Below are 22,063 nucleotides of genomic sequence, written 5' to 3'. Positions count from 1 at the left end.
CCGGCAGGTCCCGGGGCCAAGGTCCGGGGGCCGGGGCGGAGTCTCGGGGCCACTGCTGGGCATTCTGCCTGCCGTCTCGTGAGCGTGAATTCACGGGGCTGAGTGCTGCGGGCGTGCCCGTGTCCTCTCCTGCGGACGTTCACACTCAAAAGCACCACAGCTGTGAGGCGTTCTCCCGCCCAGCCACCGTGCGTGGCAGCGTAACCATGCCCAGCCCGCCTCCCAAGGTCAAGATCCCGCTCCAGTAGCCGTGTAGATGGCTCCCACCTTCCTCGGGGGACGATGGCCACTCGGGTCTCCTGACACTTCTCTTAAGTGTCATTAAGGGAAATGGAAACACGAAGGCTTAGCGATCAGCTCAGTCCCACTCAGAAAGCAGGTGGTGGAGTCGGCGGTAATGGCTCAGGCCGTAGCCACTCCAGGAGCAGAGGAGAGGGAGGAGATAGGGTCCCTCCTCCTCTGGGTTCCCACTTCCTGCATTTGTACCTCGGGGATAACCATGGTCACCTCGCTGGGACAGCTACGCAGGGGAGTAAGCACAGCGCCTGGCACACAGCCCAGCTGTTTTTTTTTTTAAATATATTTTATTGATTTTTTACAGAGAGGAAGGGAGAGGGAGAGAAAGCTAGAAACATCGATGAGAGAGAAACATCAATCAGCTGCCTCCCGCACCCCCCACCCCCACTGGGGATGTGGCCGCAACCAAGGCACACGCCCCTGACCGGAATCGAACCTGGGACCCCTGAGTCCGCAGGCTGATGCTCTATCCACTAGCAAAACCGGTCAGGGCAGCCCAGCTGTTTTATTAGATGGCATCTCTGGGGCTGGTGGCCTCTGGGAATGAAGGTGCCTGAGGAGGGAGCTCCATGTGCCCAGGAGCGTATGCAGGAGACCAGTCCATTGAGAAGACAGAGGATGGACTGGCCAGAGAGACTAGGAGGGGACCACACAGAAGAGTCACAAATTGCACCAAGAGATGCATTTCCGTTGGTAGAGCCCCTCACACAGTGCGCCCTGGGTCCCACCGTACCCCTGCAAGGCAGGCGGGGAGGTGTTTCAGGTGGCACCTGACAGTAACTCCCCGTGTTTTTTTATCATCATTCTCCTGGGCTGTGTCTCCACCGTGAATGCAGGACCTGGACTCTAGAGCTCTTGGTAAATCCCAACCCTGAGCACAGGGCTCCAGGGAGAGCGGGGGAGCCCGGGGCGACAGCAGTCCGCCTGGGAGGGCCGGCTTTCCGATGAGAACAGGGGGCCCAGAGGTCTGTCCAAAAACCGCCAGCCAGCGCCGGGAACAGAGTGAGAGATAGACCCCTGGGCTGTGTGTGTGTTTCCCGCCAGGATCTGGTCCCCCAGACCAGCACCTCGGGGCAGGCGTGGCCACCCTGGTCCCTGCTGCTCCCTGTGCAGAGCCGGGGCCGAGGCAGGGGCCTGTGAGCCGTCCACACTCACGTGTCTCAGCAACAGAGCGGTCACCGCTCTGGCGACTGCAGGGGGCGCACCAGGTCCCTCGGAAGGATCTGCACCACAATGAATCCTGGGTACTGGGTGCTCCGGGCCGTAATCAAACACCACCCAAGCGTCTTGCCCTGGGGGGTTTCCTTCCCACTCGTCTGGCCCCGAGGCCACACACTGAGCTCCCAGGCAGGCTTGAGCCTGTTTCCAGAGCCCAGATAGCGATCCCATCTCGCTCCCTCCCCTCACCCGCTTTCAGGAACCTAGGAATCAGACGAATCACCAGATGCAACGTTTTTAATGCAGGAAAAGTGTGACACTGGGAACCTCTTAAGAGCTTTGTAACGGCCCTTCTGAGGGACAACGGGGCACTTGCCCTTTCGGCATGGCCAGGACACGGTGCCCCGGGCTGTGCCGGGCGGGCAGGACGTCACGCTGAGGCGGTTCCCTCCTCCCGCGTGTGGGGGTGGGGGTCATCGCATGGATGCCCGTGCCTGCAGCTCGGGCTCATCGCGCCTCTGCCTGTGCGTTGCTCCCCCCAGCCGACCCGAGGAGCCTTCGACCTGGAGCGGCTACATGGGGAAGATGTTCATGGCAGCTTCCAACTACCTCCCCGCCCAGGTGTCAGACATGATGAACCAGGACAGGGCCTTCGCCACGGGGCGTCTGAATTTCTCCGGACAGAAGAACATCTGCACCCTCTCCACGTACGTAGGGCACCACCCACTCTCAACGCCGCGACACATTCATGTCCCCAAAGCACCAACTCCCCAAACACACGCACAGAAAATAATAATAATAAAAAGAAACGAGAAGAAGGCCGAGAGGAAGGGTGAGCGAAGGGAATCTATGGCGACACTGTCCCGAGAACAGCTTCTGTGTTTACATAATTCTGTGCAAAGGCCCAGACACCTACGGGGTTGACAGATGTTTTACCCAAGAAGCTTACAGGGGTTAAACACTTAAAAAATGTCGTAACACTAGCCAGCCAAGATGCAAGCCAGCCTCCCACTCTTTTCCTTCCTGTCACTGTTCAAGGTGGAGACGCCGTCCCGTTCAGGTAAGCTCATGTTTTTGTTTTTCGTAACAGCTCTTCCTGGAGGAATGGTGTGGACACACATCATTTTGTCTCTCCCACACAATTAGGTTCAAAGACAAGAATTAATCCTCAAGGTAGATCACTAGGTCAGAATGCAAAGAAACAGCCAGACACCCAGAACCCGGGCCCAGTGGGCTAAGGGTTTGTCGGTGGCAGAAGTCGGCGGCGGTCGGGGGGGGGGGGGGGGGGGGGGGGGGAGCGAGGCCTGGTTGTCGGAGGCCGGCCTGTGACCCGCCTTCGTTGTAACCACCACACGCGTTTCGCTTGGCTCTCAGGATCCAGAAACTGCCGAGGCTGTTGGTCGCATCCTCCGACGGACACCTCTACATCTACAACCTGGACCCTCAGGACGGAGGAGAGTGTGTCTTGATCAAGACTCACAGGTGGGGTTGCTAGTTTTCAGCCGGTTGTGTCGCGTCACCCCTGGGCCAGGAACAAGGACGAGCTTGATCTTCCCCCGTGCTCTCGCTTTCCTTTCTCCTCCACCGGCAATCCCGGCGCAAACCGCTAGGGGGCGCCCGCTCCGAGTGGGGCTCCGTGTCAGGCTCACCATGCCGTGCGCTTCTGGGAAAGGGAATGACACACGACCGTCTCCCTCCTCGTGCGTGATGGGCGCTCAGAAATATTTCCCGAATGGAACGGGAAAGTCCTCGTGACTTCCACGGCCCAGTACAGGAGGGCCCGTCCCTGCAGTGGACAGGACAGGACCCGGAGCTGCCCACGCCCCTCCCCCGGGTGCACTCCTTGCGAGCTCGTCTTTGCGTCCTGGCCTGAGTGACCCGGGCAAAGCCGAGCGCCAGCCCTCCCTTATTAACCGTGAAAAAGGGGTCACTGTGAGTCGCATGGTTGACCCTGGCCACCGAGGTCCCTTCCGTCCGCCCTGACCCAGCAGCAGGGCCGAGGGGCTGGAACTCGTGGCCGGGCGTGCGCCTCCTGGTGCTTCTCCTCGCGGCGGGCGCCTGGGTGTGTGACGACCGCTCCCCTTCTCCCTCCTCATTGCTGCCCTCAGGCTGCTTGGCTCGGGAACCACGGAAGAGAATAAAGAAAATGACCTCAGACCTTCATTACCTCAGTCCTACGCAGCCACAGTCGCCAGACCAAGCGCATCTTCCGCCTCCACGGTGCCAGGTGAGGCGTGGGGACGTGCTAGCAGGGGCCCTCCCTGTGTCCCCTTCACCGTTACCTGCGGAGGGCGCGCTCTCCCCAACCCTACAGAGGCCTTGGGAGGAGCCTCTCCAGGCAGCTCCCTGAACCCGGCAGGCCCGTTTCCCTAACAAGTTAACCCTTGGCCTCTGAGGATTGGCAAACCAGTGGGAAGGTTCAGGCGCCCGGGTGGGGGGCGGTGAGACGAGCCCGCCCGCCTCTCGGGACTCGGAGGCCATCCACGGTGGGATTTGGACTCCCCTGCAGGGCAAAGGCGGCCTCCCTGGCCCCCCCCCCCCCCCCCCCCCCGGTTTTCTGAGGTCCTGCCCTGGTCGTGGCGCAAGAGGAGACCCCGTGGCTTCTCTCACGCCCCCTTCTTGGTTTCCAGGTTATTCCGAGGACGGCGGGGCGCTCCGAGGAGAGGTTATTCCCGAACACGAGTTTGCCACGGGACCAGTGTGTCTTGATGATGAGAATGAGTTCCCCCCTGTGAGCATTAGGAATCCTTAAGAGAGCGGCTCAGTCTGTGCGCTTCGAGGGCAGCCTTCGCCTGGGGCAGGAGGCGCAGGCACTTCCCCCTCGGCTAGCGTAGAGCTAACCCTCCTCTAATGCCCCGAGGCCCGAGTGCTGGTCGTGCCGCGCCGCCCACTCTACGGGCCAGCCCGCAGGGGGCGCTCCCCACGGACACTCACCCGGGGCGTCTGGTGGCCTCGCTCGCTACCTCCCGGCCCGAGTCCTGGACTTGGCTTCCTTAGCACTGTCCTGGCTGCGGGGTGCACTCTTAGTTTCCTGAGGCTCCTGGGGCGCTTTCGCAGGACGCTGCGGTCTCTGGACTCCAGGTGGTGATCTAACAGGGCTGGGCCACACTGCTCTGCGGGGCGGGTGAGCCGGACCCTCCCCCTCCAGCCAACCGGGCAGACCCCAGGATTGTTCGCTCACGGCCAGCCCCGCGTTTCCCGCCCCCCTACCGCCCCCCTGCAGCTCCCCTGGGGTCCCAGCATCCTGCTCCCCCTGTCCTGGCAGCAAGGGCCACGGGCTGGCTGGGCGCTGGGCTTGGCTTCTCCCAGCATCCCCCGGTGCAAACAGCAGGTCCTCTCCCTGGGTGGCCATGGCCGCCTTCGCTTCTGACTCTCCAAGCTTCCATTTAAGGCAACATATAGACGCCTCTTGTGAGCTTCAGTTCGGGAACAGCCCAGGTAGCGGACCTGAAATCGGTTAGAGACAGGAGCAGCGCTTGGGCCGAGACCTGGGGAGTCCGCTGAGTGACCCGGAGGCAGAGCCACGGCCACTGGGCACCGCTTCAGGGCCCCTTAGTCCTGGTGTGCAATGTCTCCTGATCAGCACTTTCTGTCAGTGGAGATTCGGTGGGCAAAAGGATGGCGTGCAGGTCTGGCTTCTGGCTTGCATAGGTCCATAGGGCAACCTAGTAAGCACAGTCACTAAAGAAAAGGGCCCCCAGACCCAGTGCCAACCAGGAAGGTTTATAGTTTAGGGGTGGAGAGCGATGGTTCTTAAAAAGACTAATTTTCACCAATTTACAAACCTCTGCCGGCTTGCTGCCTCCCATGTGCCAGGTGCCTTGCCTTTGGGTTCTCCAGCCCCACCCAGCCGTAAAGGTGTTTTTTTTTCCCATCACCCAAAGTTGGTGGTTATTTACCCGAAGTGGCATCTTCTGGGAACCAGAGCAAGTCAGACGCAGTTGGGCATAAAGGTGACGGTGAGGTTCCCTTTCAGTGACTTCGGCCAAAGTCTATGACTGCTACAAAGGTTATTCGAGTCTTAACTGTTATCAGAGTAGTCCTTGCCACCCCTTATATTTACAGAATCAGGTACTTCAGATACCGGCCTGCAGGAGTGGTCCCTTGCCAAAGAAAACCTGTATAAAACAATAGGTTCACGGGTCGAGCATTTGTTTGGAGTAAAAACAAAAACAATGGAGATGCTTAAGCGCTGGCCCCGAGGCCTGACCCCGGGCACTGCCCCAGGAGGGAAAGATGGTTTAAAAAACGATGTGGGGCTCCCCTGAGTGAGACCACCCAGTGAGGTTCCCTAGATCGGCTGTCAGACGCCAGCAAGCGTAGGGGGCTGGGGAGGAGAGGGCCCTGTTCCTCCGAGACACTGACCTAGCAGCAGGCGGTTCCCCATCTCCCCGCACAAGGACCAGAGACACGAGCGGCTACGGGGATGCGCTCTCAACATGGCCCATCTCGGTCATGCCTTTCCCGCAATCACATGCGGCTGGAGAGCACAGACGCCTTCCTCTCCCTGCCTCTCTTCTATGCCGATGATAGACATACCTGTCCAGAATCCACACCGCGACCCACATTCCTTAGAAACTCCCAGGACAGGAGAGAATCCTGGTCCCAGCTCGGGGAAAAATCCCTTCTGTAGACGGGCGCGTGGGCTTGCCCGGATGCCGTGAGAGCACGGGTCTTCACGAGTCTTCTTTCTAAAAAACACATACTGACACATCCCTGGGCATGCTCCCTCTCGTCTCCTTGGGTTTCCTTTGCTCCGGGGAAAAATGAAAGAAGAGAGAGTGGATCGCCTCTGGTCCCTTAGAAAGACGCAGCCCCTTCTCAGGAGGGCGGGCGACCTTGGTTTCGGTAACGGGCCAGCCTTACGGTCTGCGTGCTTCCTCACACTAGGCTTCCTCTGGTGGGCACGAGGGAGGGGCTGGGACCAAGCGTTTACTGACGTTTTCAACAGTGATTTAGCAGCCTGTGTTTACACGATGAGCCTTTTTTAAAAACCCCGCATACACATATCAATACGCTTGCAAATATCTTCCGTACCGTCCGTGTGTTCTGAAACGGTGCCACCCCTCGCCTGCGCCCGAGTGAGACGGGTGGCTGCCTGGGGCCTGTGTGCCGGCCGCCCCTGCCCACCCCGCAGGCACAGGCCGCCGCTGATGCAGCCTGCTCCACCGCCTCTTCCTGGGGAGAGTAAGGCCATTCTGTTTTGATTCCGGTAGATAATCTTGTGCCGCGGAAGTCAGAAGGGCAAAGCGAAGCAGTCCTGATGAGAAGCGCGCCTCAGAAATCAGGACACCCCCCCTGTCAGGTGGTTTTGGAGAAAACAAGGAAGGTGGAAGAATGGCGTGCGATTGTGGGCGCCGAGTGGGGGGCAGGAATCCCAGGTGCCTCCTGCTTAAGCCACAGGACGTGGCTCCCTGCTCACCAAGCCCCCCTCGGCCCCGGCTGCCTGTGGGTACGGGAGACACGGTATACGCATCCTGCTATTGAAACTGTATTGCAGCCATAATGTCAATGCTAACTAACCATATGGGTCTATAGCCGGAATTTTGTATTAAAAGGGGCATCCTTTTCCAATGTATGCTGTGTAAAAATGTACCTATAGGAAAATGTCTTCGAATTGTACTTCTTGTATATTACATACATAGAGACTATTTTAACCAGGCGAAGTATTTTTTTTTTTTTTTTTGGCAGTGATTGGAATAAATCACGTACTACCTTTGAGTCCCATTTAGGACACTAACAATAAATCATGGCAATGCATTTTTAAGGCTCTGAAAGTTTATTTCTTCATGGTTTTAGGAAGCAGGAAGAACTCCTCAAGTCTTTAAAATACAGCCATTTGACCGTTAAAAGGTGACGGTGAGGTTCAGGGGTGGCGGGTCGGGCCAGGGACTTATCTGTGGGCTCTTCTGCTTGGAGACCTGGAACCTCTGACTTTGTCTAGTCAGCACCCACGCCACCCAAGCACCCCCAGGGGTGGCCTAGAGATGGAGGTGCTCAGGCCCCAACCCAGACCTCCCGGGTCAGAATCGGTACTTTCACAAGCTCCCGGTGAGAGTCGTGTGCGTGTTAGAGATGGAGAAGCCTTGCCTAGATACCAGTTGGCACAAATCTCTACGAAAGTGACCAGTGAAATGGAATGCATTAAAAAAAAAAAAAAAGACTAAAACGAATTAAGTGCCTGCCTCACGTGTCAGGTAATATATGCCCGGCACGTCCATGGACTGCCTGACCGAATCCTCAACATCAGCTGGCAAGGTAGGGTAAGTCATGGCCCAAGTTCAAACTCCAGGCCTTGACCCTGGGCTGCCTCTGAGCCCGTGGGCGTCCCCGTTACAGCTCTCGGCAGCCGACCTCCCAAGCCAGCATGCAGACGGGACGGTGGGGGATGCAAGGCGGTGGCTTCCCGCCCAAACCCCGAGACTTGTAACGCGTACGTCACTAGAGAGAGGGTGGGTGTGCACTCGCCGTCTCATTTCCTGCCGCTCCTGCTCGTGGGAACTCGGTCTGGGAGGCGGTCTGGCAGCGGCAGGCAGGCTGGTGGGGGTCACAGCAGGGAGCGGCCGCAGGGTCCTGCGTGTAGTCTGCTCTGGAGACGCTGTCCCCCGCGATGTCGTGCAGGACGCCGGCAAGAACCTCGCTGACCTGGGGCAGCACGCTCTGGTACTCGGCACTGCCGGCTTCCAGAGGCAGAGCTTCCGCAACATCCTCTTCCAGGTTGAAAATAAGGGGGGGCTCGTGATACCGCGCAGGCCCCACACTCCCGTCGCAGGCTCTGGCTCCACCTAGAGAGAGGGTGACAACAGGGCCCCGTCAAACCCAACTCTAGCCCGCGTCGTCGGGGGGGGGGAGACCCGTGACTGACTGTCAATGAGCTCAAACACACCAGCACTTGACTTTTCAAATGACTGCCCTCCCTGTCCAAGAAACGACCGTGAGAATCTGCGTGCTCGTTCCACGATGCTCCTGCTGTCCGGAATGATCTGGAACTTCTCCTTGGACTTGCCTTCAGAGCCAGCAGAACATGCATCCAAATGTCTTTCATCTCTGCCCTCTGGGACTAAAATTTGTTTTTAAATGGATTTCTTGGATAGCAAATATATTCAATTTTCAGCATCAGGCAGGCAGACAAGGTGACTCATGCCACTTCGGGCTGAAGTTGAGAGGGTTGTATGCATTGTCTGGCTGTGAAGGCCGTGCCAAAGAGGAGGGACAGGTGCCTGGGGCGATGGCAGCATCCTTGGTTGTTAATGATTCAGATGACTTACTTTGTTTGTCTTTTCCATGCAAATAAGTAGTTAAGGTAGCTGACAAAAATGAATATAATTGAATGAACAAAAGGAACGAAGGCCAAGGACGGCCCTCGGAAACACGGGAGTTCGTTCCTAAAGACCTCCTTCCACTCGGAGCCTCTCGGCGGCCAAGCACGACTAAGTCAGAAACTGAAATCCAGTTGCTCAGGGGAAGCAGAGCCGCTTCTGGCACTGACGTGTGAGAGAGCTTTTTCCAACGGCTCCGCACACATGCTTATGGGAAACACAGCTGTGTGGTTAGGAGGGCCCGGCCGATGGCCTCTTCTCACCCCCTTTTTACCAAGGTGAGAGCCTAACACCGAAGTGCCAGTCGGTGAAGGCAGACCCGCAGGGGCCAGGGCCAGGCTACCCGAGCACGCGGCTTTCATTCTAGTCCCATGTGGCCAGGGCTGCCATCTGAAATCTCTGAGGGACGAGAATGAGTCGGTGGCGTGGCCGTCAGGGAACCGACCTTAATGGTTTTCCTCCTGTGACTCAGATTCAGGTTGTTCAGCTGCGAAAGAGAGTCACTGCCTTTGCCTGGAGTTTGGGGTTGAATCAATAATAAAGAGTGGTCACGTGAGGTTTGGCCGTCAGTCAAGTGAAGGCTGGGGTGGGCTCCTTTTATGAGAATGAAAGACTTCGGCTCGAGCCAGTTTGGCTCAGTGGGTAGAGCATCAGCCCAAGAACTGAAGGGTCCCAGGTTCGACTCCAGTCAAGGACACCTCCAATGGCTGCAGGCTCGATCCCCAGCCCTGGACTGGCCGGGGGTGTGGAATGCAACCCATCAATGTGTTTCTCTCACATCGATGTTTCTCTCTCTCTGTGTCTCCCCCTCCCTTCCACTCTAAAAATCAATGGAAAAATGTCCTCAACAGCAACAAAAAATTAAAGACTTCCCATGAAGGTTATAGTGGGATAACTTACATACAAATAACCTTCCTATGGACAATTATGCATTCTAGACAACGTACTATAAAAAAACCCTGGGGGGGAAAAAAAAAGAGAAAAAAGAAAAAAAGAAGAAGAAAATAAATAAAAACACACTGAGGGCACTAGAAATTAACCAATGCGAAGGCGGAAACCTAACAGGACTCGATCCTCGAGAGAAGGAAGCCACACTGGTTGGGTGTGTGTTTAAAGGATTTCCCCGGGAAAGAGCAGCTCCACCCGAGGAGAAAGCTGTGGTCCCTGTGGCCTGAGGTGTCAGGGGACAGAGCTCAGGGCTGCCACGACGGACGACAACGGCTGGGCAAAGTCCTGGGTAAGAGGGAGCTGGCGAGGGGAAGCCTCAGAGTCCGCCAATAAAGCCCCTCCAGGTCCTGGCTGGGCCCTGACCCGCGGGCACCGGGCACCGGGGACACGGGCTCCAGCAGCAGCTACGGCGGGAGGAGCTGAGCGGGCGTTTCTGTGCGGCCCGGCGGGGAAGACGGGCTTAGAGCGCGAACGCTGTTCAGTGAGAAAGGCCTCAGAAACATTGCGTTTTTCCCAGGGAAGTCCCGAAGGGTTCGTGCTAGGATTAACCCTTTGCACTCGCCTGCTTTTTTCTCGATTCCTTTATTCTAATGCTAACCGTGTCGAGTCACATCGACATCCGAGTGCAAAAGGTTACAGACCACGGCCCAGGACCGAGGCATTTACCTAAGATGAAGGACCAAATCTGCGAGGGCCAGTTCCAACGACGTGGAAAACCAACCTCCACAAGTTGGAGGGAACAAAAGACCCACACTCCTTAAATACCAGATGTCAGGATCTCTACGGTCCAGCCCTATCCGGTTTAGCTCAGTGGATAGAGGGTCGGCCTGCAGACTCAAGGGTCCCAGGTTCGATTCCAGTCAAGGGCATGTACCTTGGTTGCAGGCACATCCCCAGTAGAGGGCGTGCAGGAGGCAGCTGATTGATGTTTCTTTCTCATCGATGTTTCTCTCTATCCTTCTCCCTTCCTCTCTGTAAAAAATCAATAAAATATATATATTTTTAAAAAAGAATCTCTACGGTCCAGCAACGACCAGTGACTAAGTCGGAAACGTCCCGTCTCTAGCCCAGTGTGTCAGGACCTGAAGAAGCATCACTCCATCCCAACAAGTAAAAAGCTGAACCAACTGAAACCGCCGCCACCTTTCTGAGAGCTGTCGGAGAAGTGACGTCACAGGCACACCGCTGCCCCCCAAATGGAGGATGCAGAGGAGTGAACTCCCCCACACCAGAGCAGACCGGTCGCCTTTTTCAGGCCACTCCTAGTTCACGACCATAAAATCCCCCCCTCCTCATAGAAGGACACACATCTTTCTCCATGAACGGACGTCCACTGCGTTCTTGGGAGCTTACCCAAGACCAGCCGTGAGTGAGTGGGGTGCAGACGTCCAGGGGGTCAGGGGGAGGCATCCGAGCATGGCCCCGTTCCATCCCAGCCCGTTTCAGGCCATCTGCTGAGTTGTCAGTGGCCCCCACCCCGACCCTGCTGGGAGTTGGTGACTCCTCAGCACAGACGTCCCCCGGGTGTTAGGATTCCTGTCTGACGGGGATCACTTTAAACAGCCCTGTGACTTCACCGTCACACTTGTGACTCCAACGCGGCGGTGCCGAGGGCCGTCTGGCAGGGCGCTGCCTTCGGAAATGACCTCGGCCCGGGGAGGCCGTGCCTCTGAGATAATGTAATGTAAGGGCTGTAATCTAGACACGTTCCATCGGAGAGCGTCACAGCCATCGGCTGGTTTGCGTTTTAGGGTCTGGAGGATCAAAGACGCCTGTGGCATTGTTAATATCCTCCAAGCGATGAACTCATAGAACTTGTTCTCATGCCACGCTCTCCCCGGGGTCACTTATCGACACTCCGGGAAAATCATTTCGGTTCTGTTTTATATAATTCTTCGGAAAGTTCCAACATGATTAACTGAACCAAATTAGAATCTGCAGCAAGTCCCAGATTTTGGTGGCGTTAGGGTTTTTTGGGGGGTTTGTTTTTCATTCATTAAAAAAAAAAAAAGTTACTGTTCCTTCTAGATGCAAGACACTGTCCACGCACATCAAGATAACAAAGATGAAAGGGCTTACGGAGCTCTGGGCTCAGAGAGCTTGAAACCGGTCAGGGGAGCCTGGCTGGTCTGGCTCAGGGGCTGAGCAGTGACCCATGACCCATGCACCAGGGGGTTACCAGCTGGATTCCTGGTCAGAGCACATGCCTGGGCTGTGGGCTCGATTCCCAGCAGGGGGCCTGCAAGGAGGAGGCAGCCTATGGATGTTTCTCCCTCACTGATGTTTCTCTCTCTCTCCCTCTCCCTTCCTCTCTCTGAAAAAACAAAACAAACAACTAGCAAGGGAAATAAAGCACGCACCTAAATGACTGGCATAGAGGTGAGAAAAGAGTGAAAATAGGGCACGTATAAAATGGAGCCACTTGAACCAAGCTGCTAAAATTAACACTATGAAGGCGGAGGCGTGAAGGACAGGTATGTTCTTGTTGCAGGGAGCCTGGGCACTGGAACGTTTTGAACTTCCCAGTCCTGCCTCCATGCCTGGGGGTGCGTCTCCACCGGACATCTGACTGACAGCGGTCCTGGGCAAATCCTCAGAATGCAGGACTGATCCTTCTCATGAATGTGCTTTTTACTATAAGAACCCTTTATATATATATATATATATTTTTTTTATTTATTGATTTTTTACAGAGAGGAAGAGAGGGGGATAGAGAGTTAGAAACATCGATGAGAGAGAAACATCTATCAGCTGCCTCCTGCACACCCGCTACTGGGGATGTGCCAGCAACCAAGGTACATGCCCTTGACCGGAATCGAACCTGGGACCCTTGAGTCCCCAGGCCGACGCTCTATCCACTGAGCCAAACCAGTTTCGGCTACTATAAGAACCCTTAACTTTTCTTTCTTCTTTGGAACACGTCTGGGTTTTTGCCTAGCTGTGTCCCCAGTTTGCAAACTCTGAGACCCTTAAATGAATAAATCTTTACCACTTAATTCTAACAAAGCCTGCGGTCTCTTTCTGAGTCTGTTCGAGAATGTGACAAACATCAGAGTTCTCCAAATCCTACACTGCTAGGAAGATGAAAGTTTTATGTTTTATTGATTTCAGAGAGGAAGAGAGAAGTCTCTCTTGATCAGCTGCCTCCTGCACGCCCCACACCAGGGATGCAGCCCGCAACCCGGGCATGTGCTCTGACCAGGAATCAAACCGTGACCTCCTGGCTCGTAGGTTGACATTAAGCCACTGAGCCATGCATGCCGCCCGGGCAAGAGGGAGTTTTATGACCGAGGTGGGGTTCGGTTTGAGGCCTTAAAAGTTGAATGGAATATGGAGGCCGAGGCCGTGGCCCTCGGAGAAGACAGGAAGGGAGAGGGACCCAGGAGGCAGGGCTCTGAATGCAGTGGGCAGCGAGAAGCCCTGGGAGGTTCTGAGAAGCACCCTAATCCGGTACCGCGTTTCTGAAGCACCATGGAAGGTGGCCCCCCAGGCTCCGTCGGTTTGCTAAACCGACCTCCAAACTCTGTTTTCCGAAAGTCTCTGGTCAAGTGAATTACACGTTCAGGTATCTCTGTTCTTCCCCTTAAAGTTCACCCCAACGGGCATCTAAAGCGCAACAGTGTCACGTGGGGAACAGAACAGAAAGAACCACAGGCCGAGGTGGAGTCCCTGGTGCGAAGCCACATCACCAATCCCAAACTCTAACCTCATTCACGGCAGGTGCAGCCTCTCCCGGGAGTGGGATCTTAAAACTCATCAGTTCGAATGTCTTATCAATCCTAGTGAGGGAATCTGCAGGATAACCCCACCCCCACCTCACCGCGCTATTCCTTCCCTCCCAAAAAGACAACTGTCCTAAAAGTAATCCTTTCTTTTATTTTTCTAATAACGCCCCCGCCACACCCTTCTGCCTATAAAACCTTCCCTTCTGTACACACCCCCATCCCCCAGCGCCCTTCTATTTGTTAGATGGGCTGCTGCCCAGCTCATGAATCGCTTACTAAAGCCAATTCGCTCTCCAAATGTACTCGGTGGTATCCTGTTAACAAACGAAACGGTCTTCGAGTGAAAAGCACCGTGCACTGTGCCCAGCAGCTCTGGGCTTGCTGGAAGAGGAACAGCGGAAAGACCTGTTCGCTGCGTGTGCTGGGTGCAGAGCGCCTGCGCTGGGCCCTTGGGTGCTGGACCTTCTGCTGGGCCCAGGCTTTGGATGGGAGGGTTGGGGGGATGGGGGTGGAAGCGCTTCCCAAGGAGGGCCACCCACACTCATTCCTGCAGGCCTGAGTGAGAGTCCCGACTACGGGGCAGGGGCCGGGGCCACCCTCCAGGCCTGCGGGCGGGCGCCTCCCTAACTCACCGGTGACGTAGAAGGCCTTGTAACGCTCCAGGCGGACAGTCTGCAGGGCTCCGTACTCTCCCGCTGCCCCACTGTTGGGGTGAAACAGCGCCTGCAGGAGGGTGGCGGGGCTCACTCATAAGAAAACCAGGCTCTCTCTTCTCGTCCCCCCAACCCCACATCGAGGTACGTTCGTCTGCTCCATGCCTCCCTGCTTCAGGTCTTATTTTGTTGGTCAATTCATTTTGTTCATTAGATTCCACAAATAAGTGAGATCGTGTGGTACTTGTCTTTCTCAGTATATACCTATACGCGTGGCCCATAGACACGGGCAATAGGGTACTGAAGACCTGTAGTGGGAGGAGACTGGGGGGAGGGGGTAAAGGGGAGGGGAATGGGAGATATCTGTAATACTATCAACAATAGAAAATATATTTAAAAAGAAAAGAAAGACAACCAGGCTAGAGGCTCCCTGGGAAGCTAGCGGGTCCCCCCCCCCAACACACACACTTCCCTCGGCCCCCCCCGCCCCCTCCTGCCCCAAACGCTGACAGACACCGGCCCAAAGTCCACACCAGCCCCGTCCTGGGCGCCTCTGGGAACGATCGGAGTGGGTCACAGCTCCGGCCAGACCCCTGGGCCCAGCACCAGCTGCAGGGTCCCCAGCACAGTGAGCCTGGAAGGAACCTTGTCCAAAAACTGAGACTTTCAAGGAGACCACAGCAAGTGCACTCTGAACCCAGCGCAGGCCCTTCTGAGAGGGGCTCCGTGTGCGCACACAGCTCACGTGCCGGGGGCCGGCCCGCCCGCTCCACCCGCCAGCTGCCGGGCCTGGGAACCTGCCCGCTTCACAGGGACACCCAGGGCCTCTGGCGCAGGTGACCCTCCGATTTCTCCAGCAGCCAGGCCATCTTTCCACTGCCACCTGAGCCCGGGCGGCCCCGGGGAGGCACCCTGCGAGACCCTCTCAGTGATTCTTCCAGGAATGGGCGCCCCCTGCCCTCTGAACGGAGCCTCAATCCTACTCCACCCCGACCGAGGGGCCCCATCCTCTGCAGGTCCCAGCTGAACGAATCCCTACGGCCTGGAAACACCTACATCGGGGACCCCCAGGGCAGGGTTTGGTAGGAAACCAGTGGCCAGCGTCCTGGGGAGGCGGGTGGGTTTGGGCTGGCAGCGGGAGACCGCCCTGGTATGAATCATGACCAATATACATCACTGGGAAGGCGCTTCTCTGATTCAAAGTTTCCATGGGGCAAAAAAAAAAAAAAAAAAAAAATCAGAACCATCTGTTGGAGCCGTAAACAGCTGTCCCCCAAGTCTCCCGGCCCCGGGAGGATGCCGAGGGCGGGGCTCCTCCCACACCTGCCTCTTCCAGGCCGCGCTCTCGTGACAACCTCGGCGGTTCCCCCGGCAGCGTGATGACAGCGGTTCCTTCCAAACAGGAAAAGAAGCCGTAACTCAAAACCCTCGCTTCTCCCAGGCCCGCGGGAAGCCAAGCCTCTCTCCGCAGGAGGCTGTGTGGTTTCCTCCTGGGGAAGGCAGGAAGCGGGAGCCTTGGAAAGCCTTCTGTCAACTGATGGGTGATGCGCTCCCACATCCAGGAGACGGGGGTCGAGCCTGCTGGTTCCAATCACGGGCGGGCGCTGCTTCTCGGTCGCAGAAATGCCACCGTGCGGGCTGGGATGTTTGTGCGCCGTTACCAGAGGCAACCTCCACAGCCCCAGAGGATGCTGGCTGGGGGGGCGGCTCACTCAGAAACCTGGCTGGATTTCAGAGACCTTGTCTGTGCCTCCCCCCTGCCCCCCTTGGAGCTGACTGATTGTATTCTTGTTTCTATCAACACGGGAAGGAGGTTGGCAAACCGAGCCATGAATCACAGCTGCGGGAAGACGTTTTCTCTCGGAGGGCGCCCGGTCCAAACGTCGACGACGAGACCACCTCCCGAAAGCACGCGGCACCCCCGCGGCCGCCTTCCCCGCCTGCTGGCTTCGCTTTGCTCTATGCTGTGTCTAAGCACGCGAGCACCGCCCTGTCCTCGGTCCGGAAGGCCGGTGCCTCTGTGGCACCCCCGGGAGGCCCTCCTATCCCACAGGATGGGGGTGCACAGCTCTTCCTCCAAAGTGGTCAGCCCTTCGCCAGCCACTGGGGATGGTGTCCTTCACCACGAGGGGCCTCCCTAAGAGAAGTGACGGGTGAGTGCAAAGTGGGGGTTTGGTGCCAGGCTGTGCCCCCTCCCCTGCCTGGCTCTCCTCCGTCTCCCCCCTTGGGGTTGCCCTCTCTGCCAAGACACGGACAGACGTATCAAGACCAGAAGCAGGAGGCTCAGCAAGTGCCAGAGTGTGCAGCACGGCGGCCGCTGCCTTGGGGTTTGAGCATCACGTCACAGGGTCCCCAGCTGCCCGTGAGAAGACCATTTAGTAGGAAACCCCATCGCCCATTAACCTGCCTTTCCACCTCTCAGCAAAGGACCCGGAGAGGGTGCCAAAAAGTCAGTGGCTCTAGGTCACTTCATTGGCAAAGCAGGGAGGAACCCGCTGCTGAGCTATATTTGCATACTAGAGGCCCAGTGCACGAAATTTGTGCACGTGTGTGTGTGTGTGTGTGTGTGTGTGTGTGTCCGTGTTCCTCAGCCCAGCCTGCACCCTCTCCAATCTGGGACCCCTCAAGGGATGTCCGACTGCCCGTTTAGGCCCGATCTCATAGGATATCCCTCTCACAATCCAGTTGGGAGCCAGCAGTCGGACATCCCTCTCACAATCCAGGACTGCTGGCTCCCAACTGCTCGCCTGCCTGCCTTCTGATTGCCCCTAACCACTCCCCTGACAGCCTGATTGATGCTTAATTGCTCCCCTGCCAGCCTGGTCACCCCTAACTGCCCTCCCTGCAGGCTTGATCACCCCCAACTTCCATCCCTTGCAGGGCTGGTCCCTCCCAACTGCCCTTCTTGTGGCGGCCATCTTATGTCCACATGGGGGCAGCCATCTTTGACCACATGGGGGCAGCCATCTTGTATGTTGGAGTGATGGTCAATTTGCATATTACTCTTTTATTAGATAGGATTGTACTGAGATGACCAGGGGTTCCTTTGAGCTTCCTGAAACCGGGATGGTTTTCTTCCAAACCAACCCACATTAGGATCGTTGTAAGCCCGAGACATACCTATCGGTGGACACAATCAAATGGTGCTTATTTTAAAACACATATGACATGCATGTACACGCATGTACATGTACGTGCACAATGTATACCTACATAACCATAGTTTTACCCCCTGGCCTCCCTTCAGCAAATTAGAGATGGTTTAGTGTAGTGTCTTTAGTCGCTGATCAGAGAACTCCAAGGCCAAATCCGGACCAGGGCCAACAACGCCCTATGTGGCCCTCCATGGAGGTCCTCACCAATGCGGCCGAGACCCGGTGCCCCGAGAGGCAGGGTGGCCACAGGTGTGTGCCCATGTGCTTTCGCTCATGCAGACGACAGCAGCAGCGCCGGCAAGCAGCACCTGGCGGGCTCCCAGGGGGCCTCGGGGTGTGGTCAGGGAGCAGATCCACCCGCCTGAGCTGCGTAGCCACATGGACGTTCCCACGAAAGCCCGGTGGGCGCTGTGGTCTGTCTCCGGTCCTCAGGGCTGCGCCCTGAGAAGGGGCCTTGTGAGCCCGCAGACTGGAGGAAGAGAGCGAGCGCTCTCCCCTCTGGGCACGGAAGTGAGCGCCGATGAGCTGGCTCCACAGGCCCCGACCACATCAAGGAGGCCACAGTCCTCGAAGCGCTTCCTGGTGACTCCGATGATTCTGTTAGTCGCCATGGTGACGCACACTCAGGAGCATCTCCCTGACGTCCTGAATCGGCCCCCAGGGTCACATAGTGTGACTCCCCCTTTCCTGCCTCTCCCTGCTCAGGAGCAGGGCGCGGCCTGGGAGCGCCTGCGGCTCCAGAGGGTCGGTCGGGTGTTCCAGAGAGAAGCGGTACTTCTCGAGGGGCGCCGGGCGGGGGGAGAGGACGTGCCAGGCATCATCTGACAAACCCCAGGCACAAGTGAGTGTTCACAGAAGCCCGGCGTGGGGCTTGCTGGGGCCGGCCAAGGGGAAGGGCAGCTGCAGTAGCTGCCACAGCACATTTGAGCGGCATCTGAGTCACTTCCATGTGGCCCTCGGTGAAGACATAAATAAAAATAGACGCTTTGATGCGCGGCCTCTAACTGAGAAGCCCTGGGCTCACAGAGCCTTGCAAAGGGGGTTCCGGTCCCTCCCTCCTCCTCCCTCCTCCCACTTCCTCTTCCCCTTTGGGCAAAAGGAAAACTGGGAAGTGACAGGGACAGGCCATCAGGCCCAGCATTTCCTGGTGGTGCCTCAGAGCATCTGAGGAGAGGACACCAGGCCCTGGCTGGTGTGGCTTAGTGGATAGAGCGCCAGCCTTCAGACTGAAGGGTCCCAGGTTCAATTCCGGTCAAGGGCGCATGCCCGGGTTGCAGGCTCCATCCCCAGTAGGGGGGCATACAGGAGGCAGCCGATCGATGATTCTCTCTCATCATTGATGTTTCTATCTTCCCCTCCCACTCCCTTCCTCTCTGAAATCAACAAATACATTGAGAGAGAGAGAGAGAGAGAGAGAGAGAGAGAGAACGAACACCGGGTGCTGGGTCGCACCGCCCGGAGCTAGTGTGGGGGCTGCAGAGCCTCCTGCTGGGCCTCCGGGAGCCAGGGTCTGTCCCTGCCATGCAACGTGCACCCCCTCGGCCAAACGGTTAGACTCAAATCCGACGGACATTCCGGCTGATTACAGGGAAGAGGAGGAAGGGAGAGGAGAGAGAGGTTCATCTCAGAGGAGTCGCCCTCAGGGTTTCTCAGACTGGATCTGGAGTGGCCAGCCGCCTGCCTGCCTCCCCTGAGGGGGCTCTGTTTGCACAAAGGGTCACCCCGAAGAGCCGGGCGGGGTACATATCTCCTTCACTTACCCTGTGTCCGGTCTGCGACCCGCCAAAGAGCACGTCGGAGGCATCCAGACCGTCGAAGTGGCGGCCTCGGGGCAGGCGGGCGCCGGCCAGGGCCACCACGGTGGGGAAGATGTCCAGAACGCTGCGGGAGGATCAGACAGACAGACTTGGCCCTGGCTGGCCCCCGACTCGCGCTGGCCACGCCGTGGTCAAGACCCACCCGCACCAGCCCGAGCCCAGCACTGGCGGCCGCCTCTGTGGCCCGCCCTCCCGCGGCCTGTCTTCCCTCACGTTCCACCCGGGTCTCTGCTCCTCCAGGCGGCGGACCGGCCCAGCGGCTCAGCACCCAGGCCCTGCGGCCAGGGGTGGCCTGGGCTCAAATCCCAGTGCTGCCACCTGTGCAGCTCCGGGGCCCTCGGTTTTCTGTTCTGTAAAATGGGCACGATGCCCTGGCGGGTGTGGCTCAGTTGGCTGAGCATTGTCCCTTGCACTGAAAGGTCACCAGTTCCAATCTGGGTCGGGGCACATGCCCAGGTTTCTTGCTCAATCCCCAGTCGGGGTGGGGGCAGAAGGCAGCCGATCGATGTTTCTCTCTCTCTCTCTCCCCTCTCCTTCCTCTCTCTCTAAAAATCAATAAAAAGATATTAAAATAAAATGAGCGTGACAATAACCATCATAAAGGCAGTGAAGAAGCCGGCCCTCGGAAAGGGCTCCCGGGATGTCTGTGCTGTCACCGTTCCCAGGGACACCCCGTGGGCCTGTCTCAGTGGCTCTGCTGTCACCAGCTGGGCCACAGCCACGCGCTGAGCGGGAGCAGTGAGAGGCAGGTGTCTGCAAGAGAATGTGCCGCCCTTTTCCTTCCCTGGGCCTCTGTGTCCTGAATAACTGGGCTTTGTTCGGAACCCTGCGATGTGAGAAACATTCCTTCTCCTTCAGTTTAGCGCTTTTCCCATTAAAAGAGCAAACGGCACTGACAGAAACAGCACGTGCACATGTGCAAAGGATGAAATGACGCCCAAGCAGTGCACCGCCCAAGCACTCGTTGTCAACCGAGGCAGCGGTGGTAAACCGAGGCAGCGGTTGTAACCCGAGGCAGCGGTCGTCAACCGAGGCAGCGGTGGTAAACCGAGGCAGCGGTCGTAACCCGAGGCAGCGGTCGTCAACCGAGGCAGCGGTGGTAAACCGAGGCAGCGGTCGTAACCCGAGGCAGCGGTCGTCAACCGAGGCAGCGATGGTAAACCGAGGCAGCGGTCGTAACCTGAGGCAGCGGTCGTCAACCGAGGCAGCGGTCGTCAACCGAGGCAGCGGTTGTCAACCGAGGCAGCGGTGGTAAACCGAGGCAGCGGTGGTAAACCGAGGCAGCGGTCGTAACCCGAGGCAGCGGTCGTAAACCGAGGCAGCATCGGCAACTGAGGCAGCCGTGGTGACCGTTTGGGGGGTCTTGGTTAATGTGACCTTTTAAAACTCATGTGGTAAATTTTACTCCACTACAGGGCACCCCCTCGCCCTGCGTCCAGCCTGCCATGCTCACGGCGCTGGGAGCAGCTCTCCAGCAGGAGCACGTGGGCTGCCCTTTCCACGGAGCTGTTGACCCGCAGCCCAGCCCACCGAGCGTCTGTGGGACCTACTGGCACAAGGCGGGCAGGGCCAACGGGAGGCCGGCTTTCCTCTACTAACGCTGTGTTCCCTCGGCCGGGACCCACTCGGCTAATGACGAAGACCCTGCGGAAATAAATTAGTCTTCAAGCAGACCCAATCCTCCGGGCACGGGGATGGCCTCCCGGATCGGCCCCAATGAGGAGCTAAGAGCGCTGGCGGGACGTCACCGTACCGCTGCCCTTCCAACGGGGGAGGCACCCAGGGACCCGCTCCTGGCAGAAGCTTCGTTGCCAGAAGTAGGAAGAAAGCCCTCGCCAAGGGTTCGTTCCCTCGGCTCCAGCCTGGTGGCCCTGCCCCCTCCCCCCGCCGCCCCCCCCCTCCCCCGGCCCCCCCTCCCCGTCCTCCAGGGCACGTGGACATCTACACTCCTTTCTTGGGGCCATGTGATTGCCCGTGAAGGGCTGGCTTCCCACAGCACCCCTCGGACACCTGCCCCGCCTCATCACTACAGCTCCGACGAGGATTCCTCCCGCCAGGTGGGGCCAGGGCAGAAGGGAGAGGCTGTTCTGTGCAGCAGACACACCACCCGGACTCAGCGCCCCAGGCCACGAACCCGCCCAGCGCCCTCTTCACCCAGACGTTAACCCAGACGGCTGAGAAGACCCCACCACGCTGCTGCCAGAATGGCCGGCGGCAGGCCCAGGCTGCTCCCATCCGAGCTTCGGAGCTGCCTGGGGACACCTGGCAGAGGCAGGCGGGGAGGAGGTCTCTCCTCCCGAGGTCCCTCACCCATCGAGCGCCTGTGATTGCCTGGCGGTAAACCCCAGCGTGTCAAGGTCGTGTGGGTCTCCTACCTTAACAAGGCGGCGCTGGTGACATTGCCGGGGACTCTGCCAGGCCAGTACGCCACCGCCGGGACCCGGTGGCCTCCTTCCCAGGTGGTCTGCTTGGCTGGGCTCCCCCCTGGAAAGGAGGGGCAGTTGGTGGTTTGACAGGTGACTCCGGGCTCCCCCTCTCACAGCCGCCCTCTGGGACAACGGTCCCTCCGTAAGGGGGCTGCCAGGAGCCTCTGAGAACACAACAGTAACCAGCTATTTTTTTAATAATATTTTTTAATCCTCACCCAAAGATATTTTCCCATTGATTTTTAGAGATAGTGGAAAAGAGAGGGAAAGACAGAGTGAAACACCGATGTGAGAGAAACACATCGATTGGTTGCCTCCTGCACGAGCTCTGATCAGGGCCCGGGCTGGGGAGGAGACTGCAACCGAGGGACGTGCCCTTGACCAGAATCAAAACCGGGACCCTTCAGTCCACAGGCCGACGCTCTATCCACTGAGCCAAACTGGCTAGGGCATAACCAACTATTTTTATTCAGGTGGTTAATATCTTTCAATACGTGCTTCTATTTTACTGGACTCAACATACGTAAGGAGTGGCCTCAGTCCCTCCCTATTAAGTCAGGTCACT

The 22,063-nt window shown here is 57.7% G+C and overlaps 2 protein-coding genes across 3 annotated transcripts in view; one reads left to right on the top strand and one right to left on the bottom strand.

The window, feature by feature from the left end:
- WIPI1 (WD repeat domain, phosphoinositide interacting 1) overlaps positions 1-7,215 on the top strand; it is a 28,093-nt gene extending 20,878 nt beyond the window's left edge. The window contains exons 9-13 of one of the 2 annotated variants that reach the window (XM_008149389.3): positions 1,998-2,162; positions 2,830-2,937; positions 3,564-3,682; positions 4,086-4,186; positions 6,672-7,215. In XM_008149389.3, the coding sequence (XP_008147611.1) occupies positions 1,998-2,162; positions 2,830-2,937; positions 3,564-3,682; positions 4,086-4,186; positions 6,672-6,719 (541 nt within the window). In that variant the 3' untranslated portion in view covers positions 6,720-7,215. Of the gene's footprint in view, positions 1-1,997; positions 2,163-2,545; positions 2,629-2,829; positions 2,938-3,563; positions 3,683-4,085; positions 4,187-6,671 lie in introns of those variants that run through there. The other variant, XM_054709940.1, reaches the window with a different exon arrangement.
- A 6-nt stretch (positions 7,216-7,221) lies between these two features.
- ARSG (arylsulfatase G) overlaps positions 7,222-22,063 on the bottom strand; it is a 50,059-nt gene continuing 35,217 nt past the window's right edge. Inside the window, exons 8-11 of the mRNA XM_008149556.3 lie at positions 21,448-21,556; positions 19,016-19,136; positions 14,080-14,170; positions 7,222-8,240 (exon numbers count right to left, since the gene is read on the bottom strand). Of these exons, the coding sequence (XP_008147778.2) occupies positions 7,897-8,240; positions 14,080-14,170; positions 19,016-19,136; positions 21,448-21,556 (665 nt within the window). The 3' untranslated portion in view covers positions 7,222-7,896. The remainder of the gene's footprint in view (positions 8,241-14,079; positions 14,171-19,015; positions 19,137-21,447; positions 21,557-22,063) is intronic.

This window comes from Eptesicus fuscus, chromosome 20 (assembly GCF_027574615.1).
Source record: "Eptesicus fuscus isolate TK198812 chromosome 20, DD_ASM_mEF_20220401, whole genome shotgun sequence".
Classification (NCBI taxonomy): Eukaryota; Metazoa; Chordata; class Mammalia; order Chiroptera; family Vespertilionidae; genus Eptesicus; species Eptesicus fuscus.
This window is presented reverse-complemented; position numbering and strand designations above follow the sequence as displayed.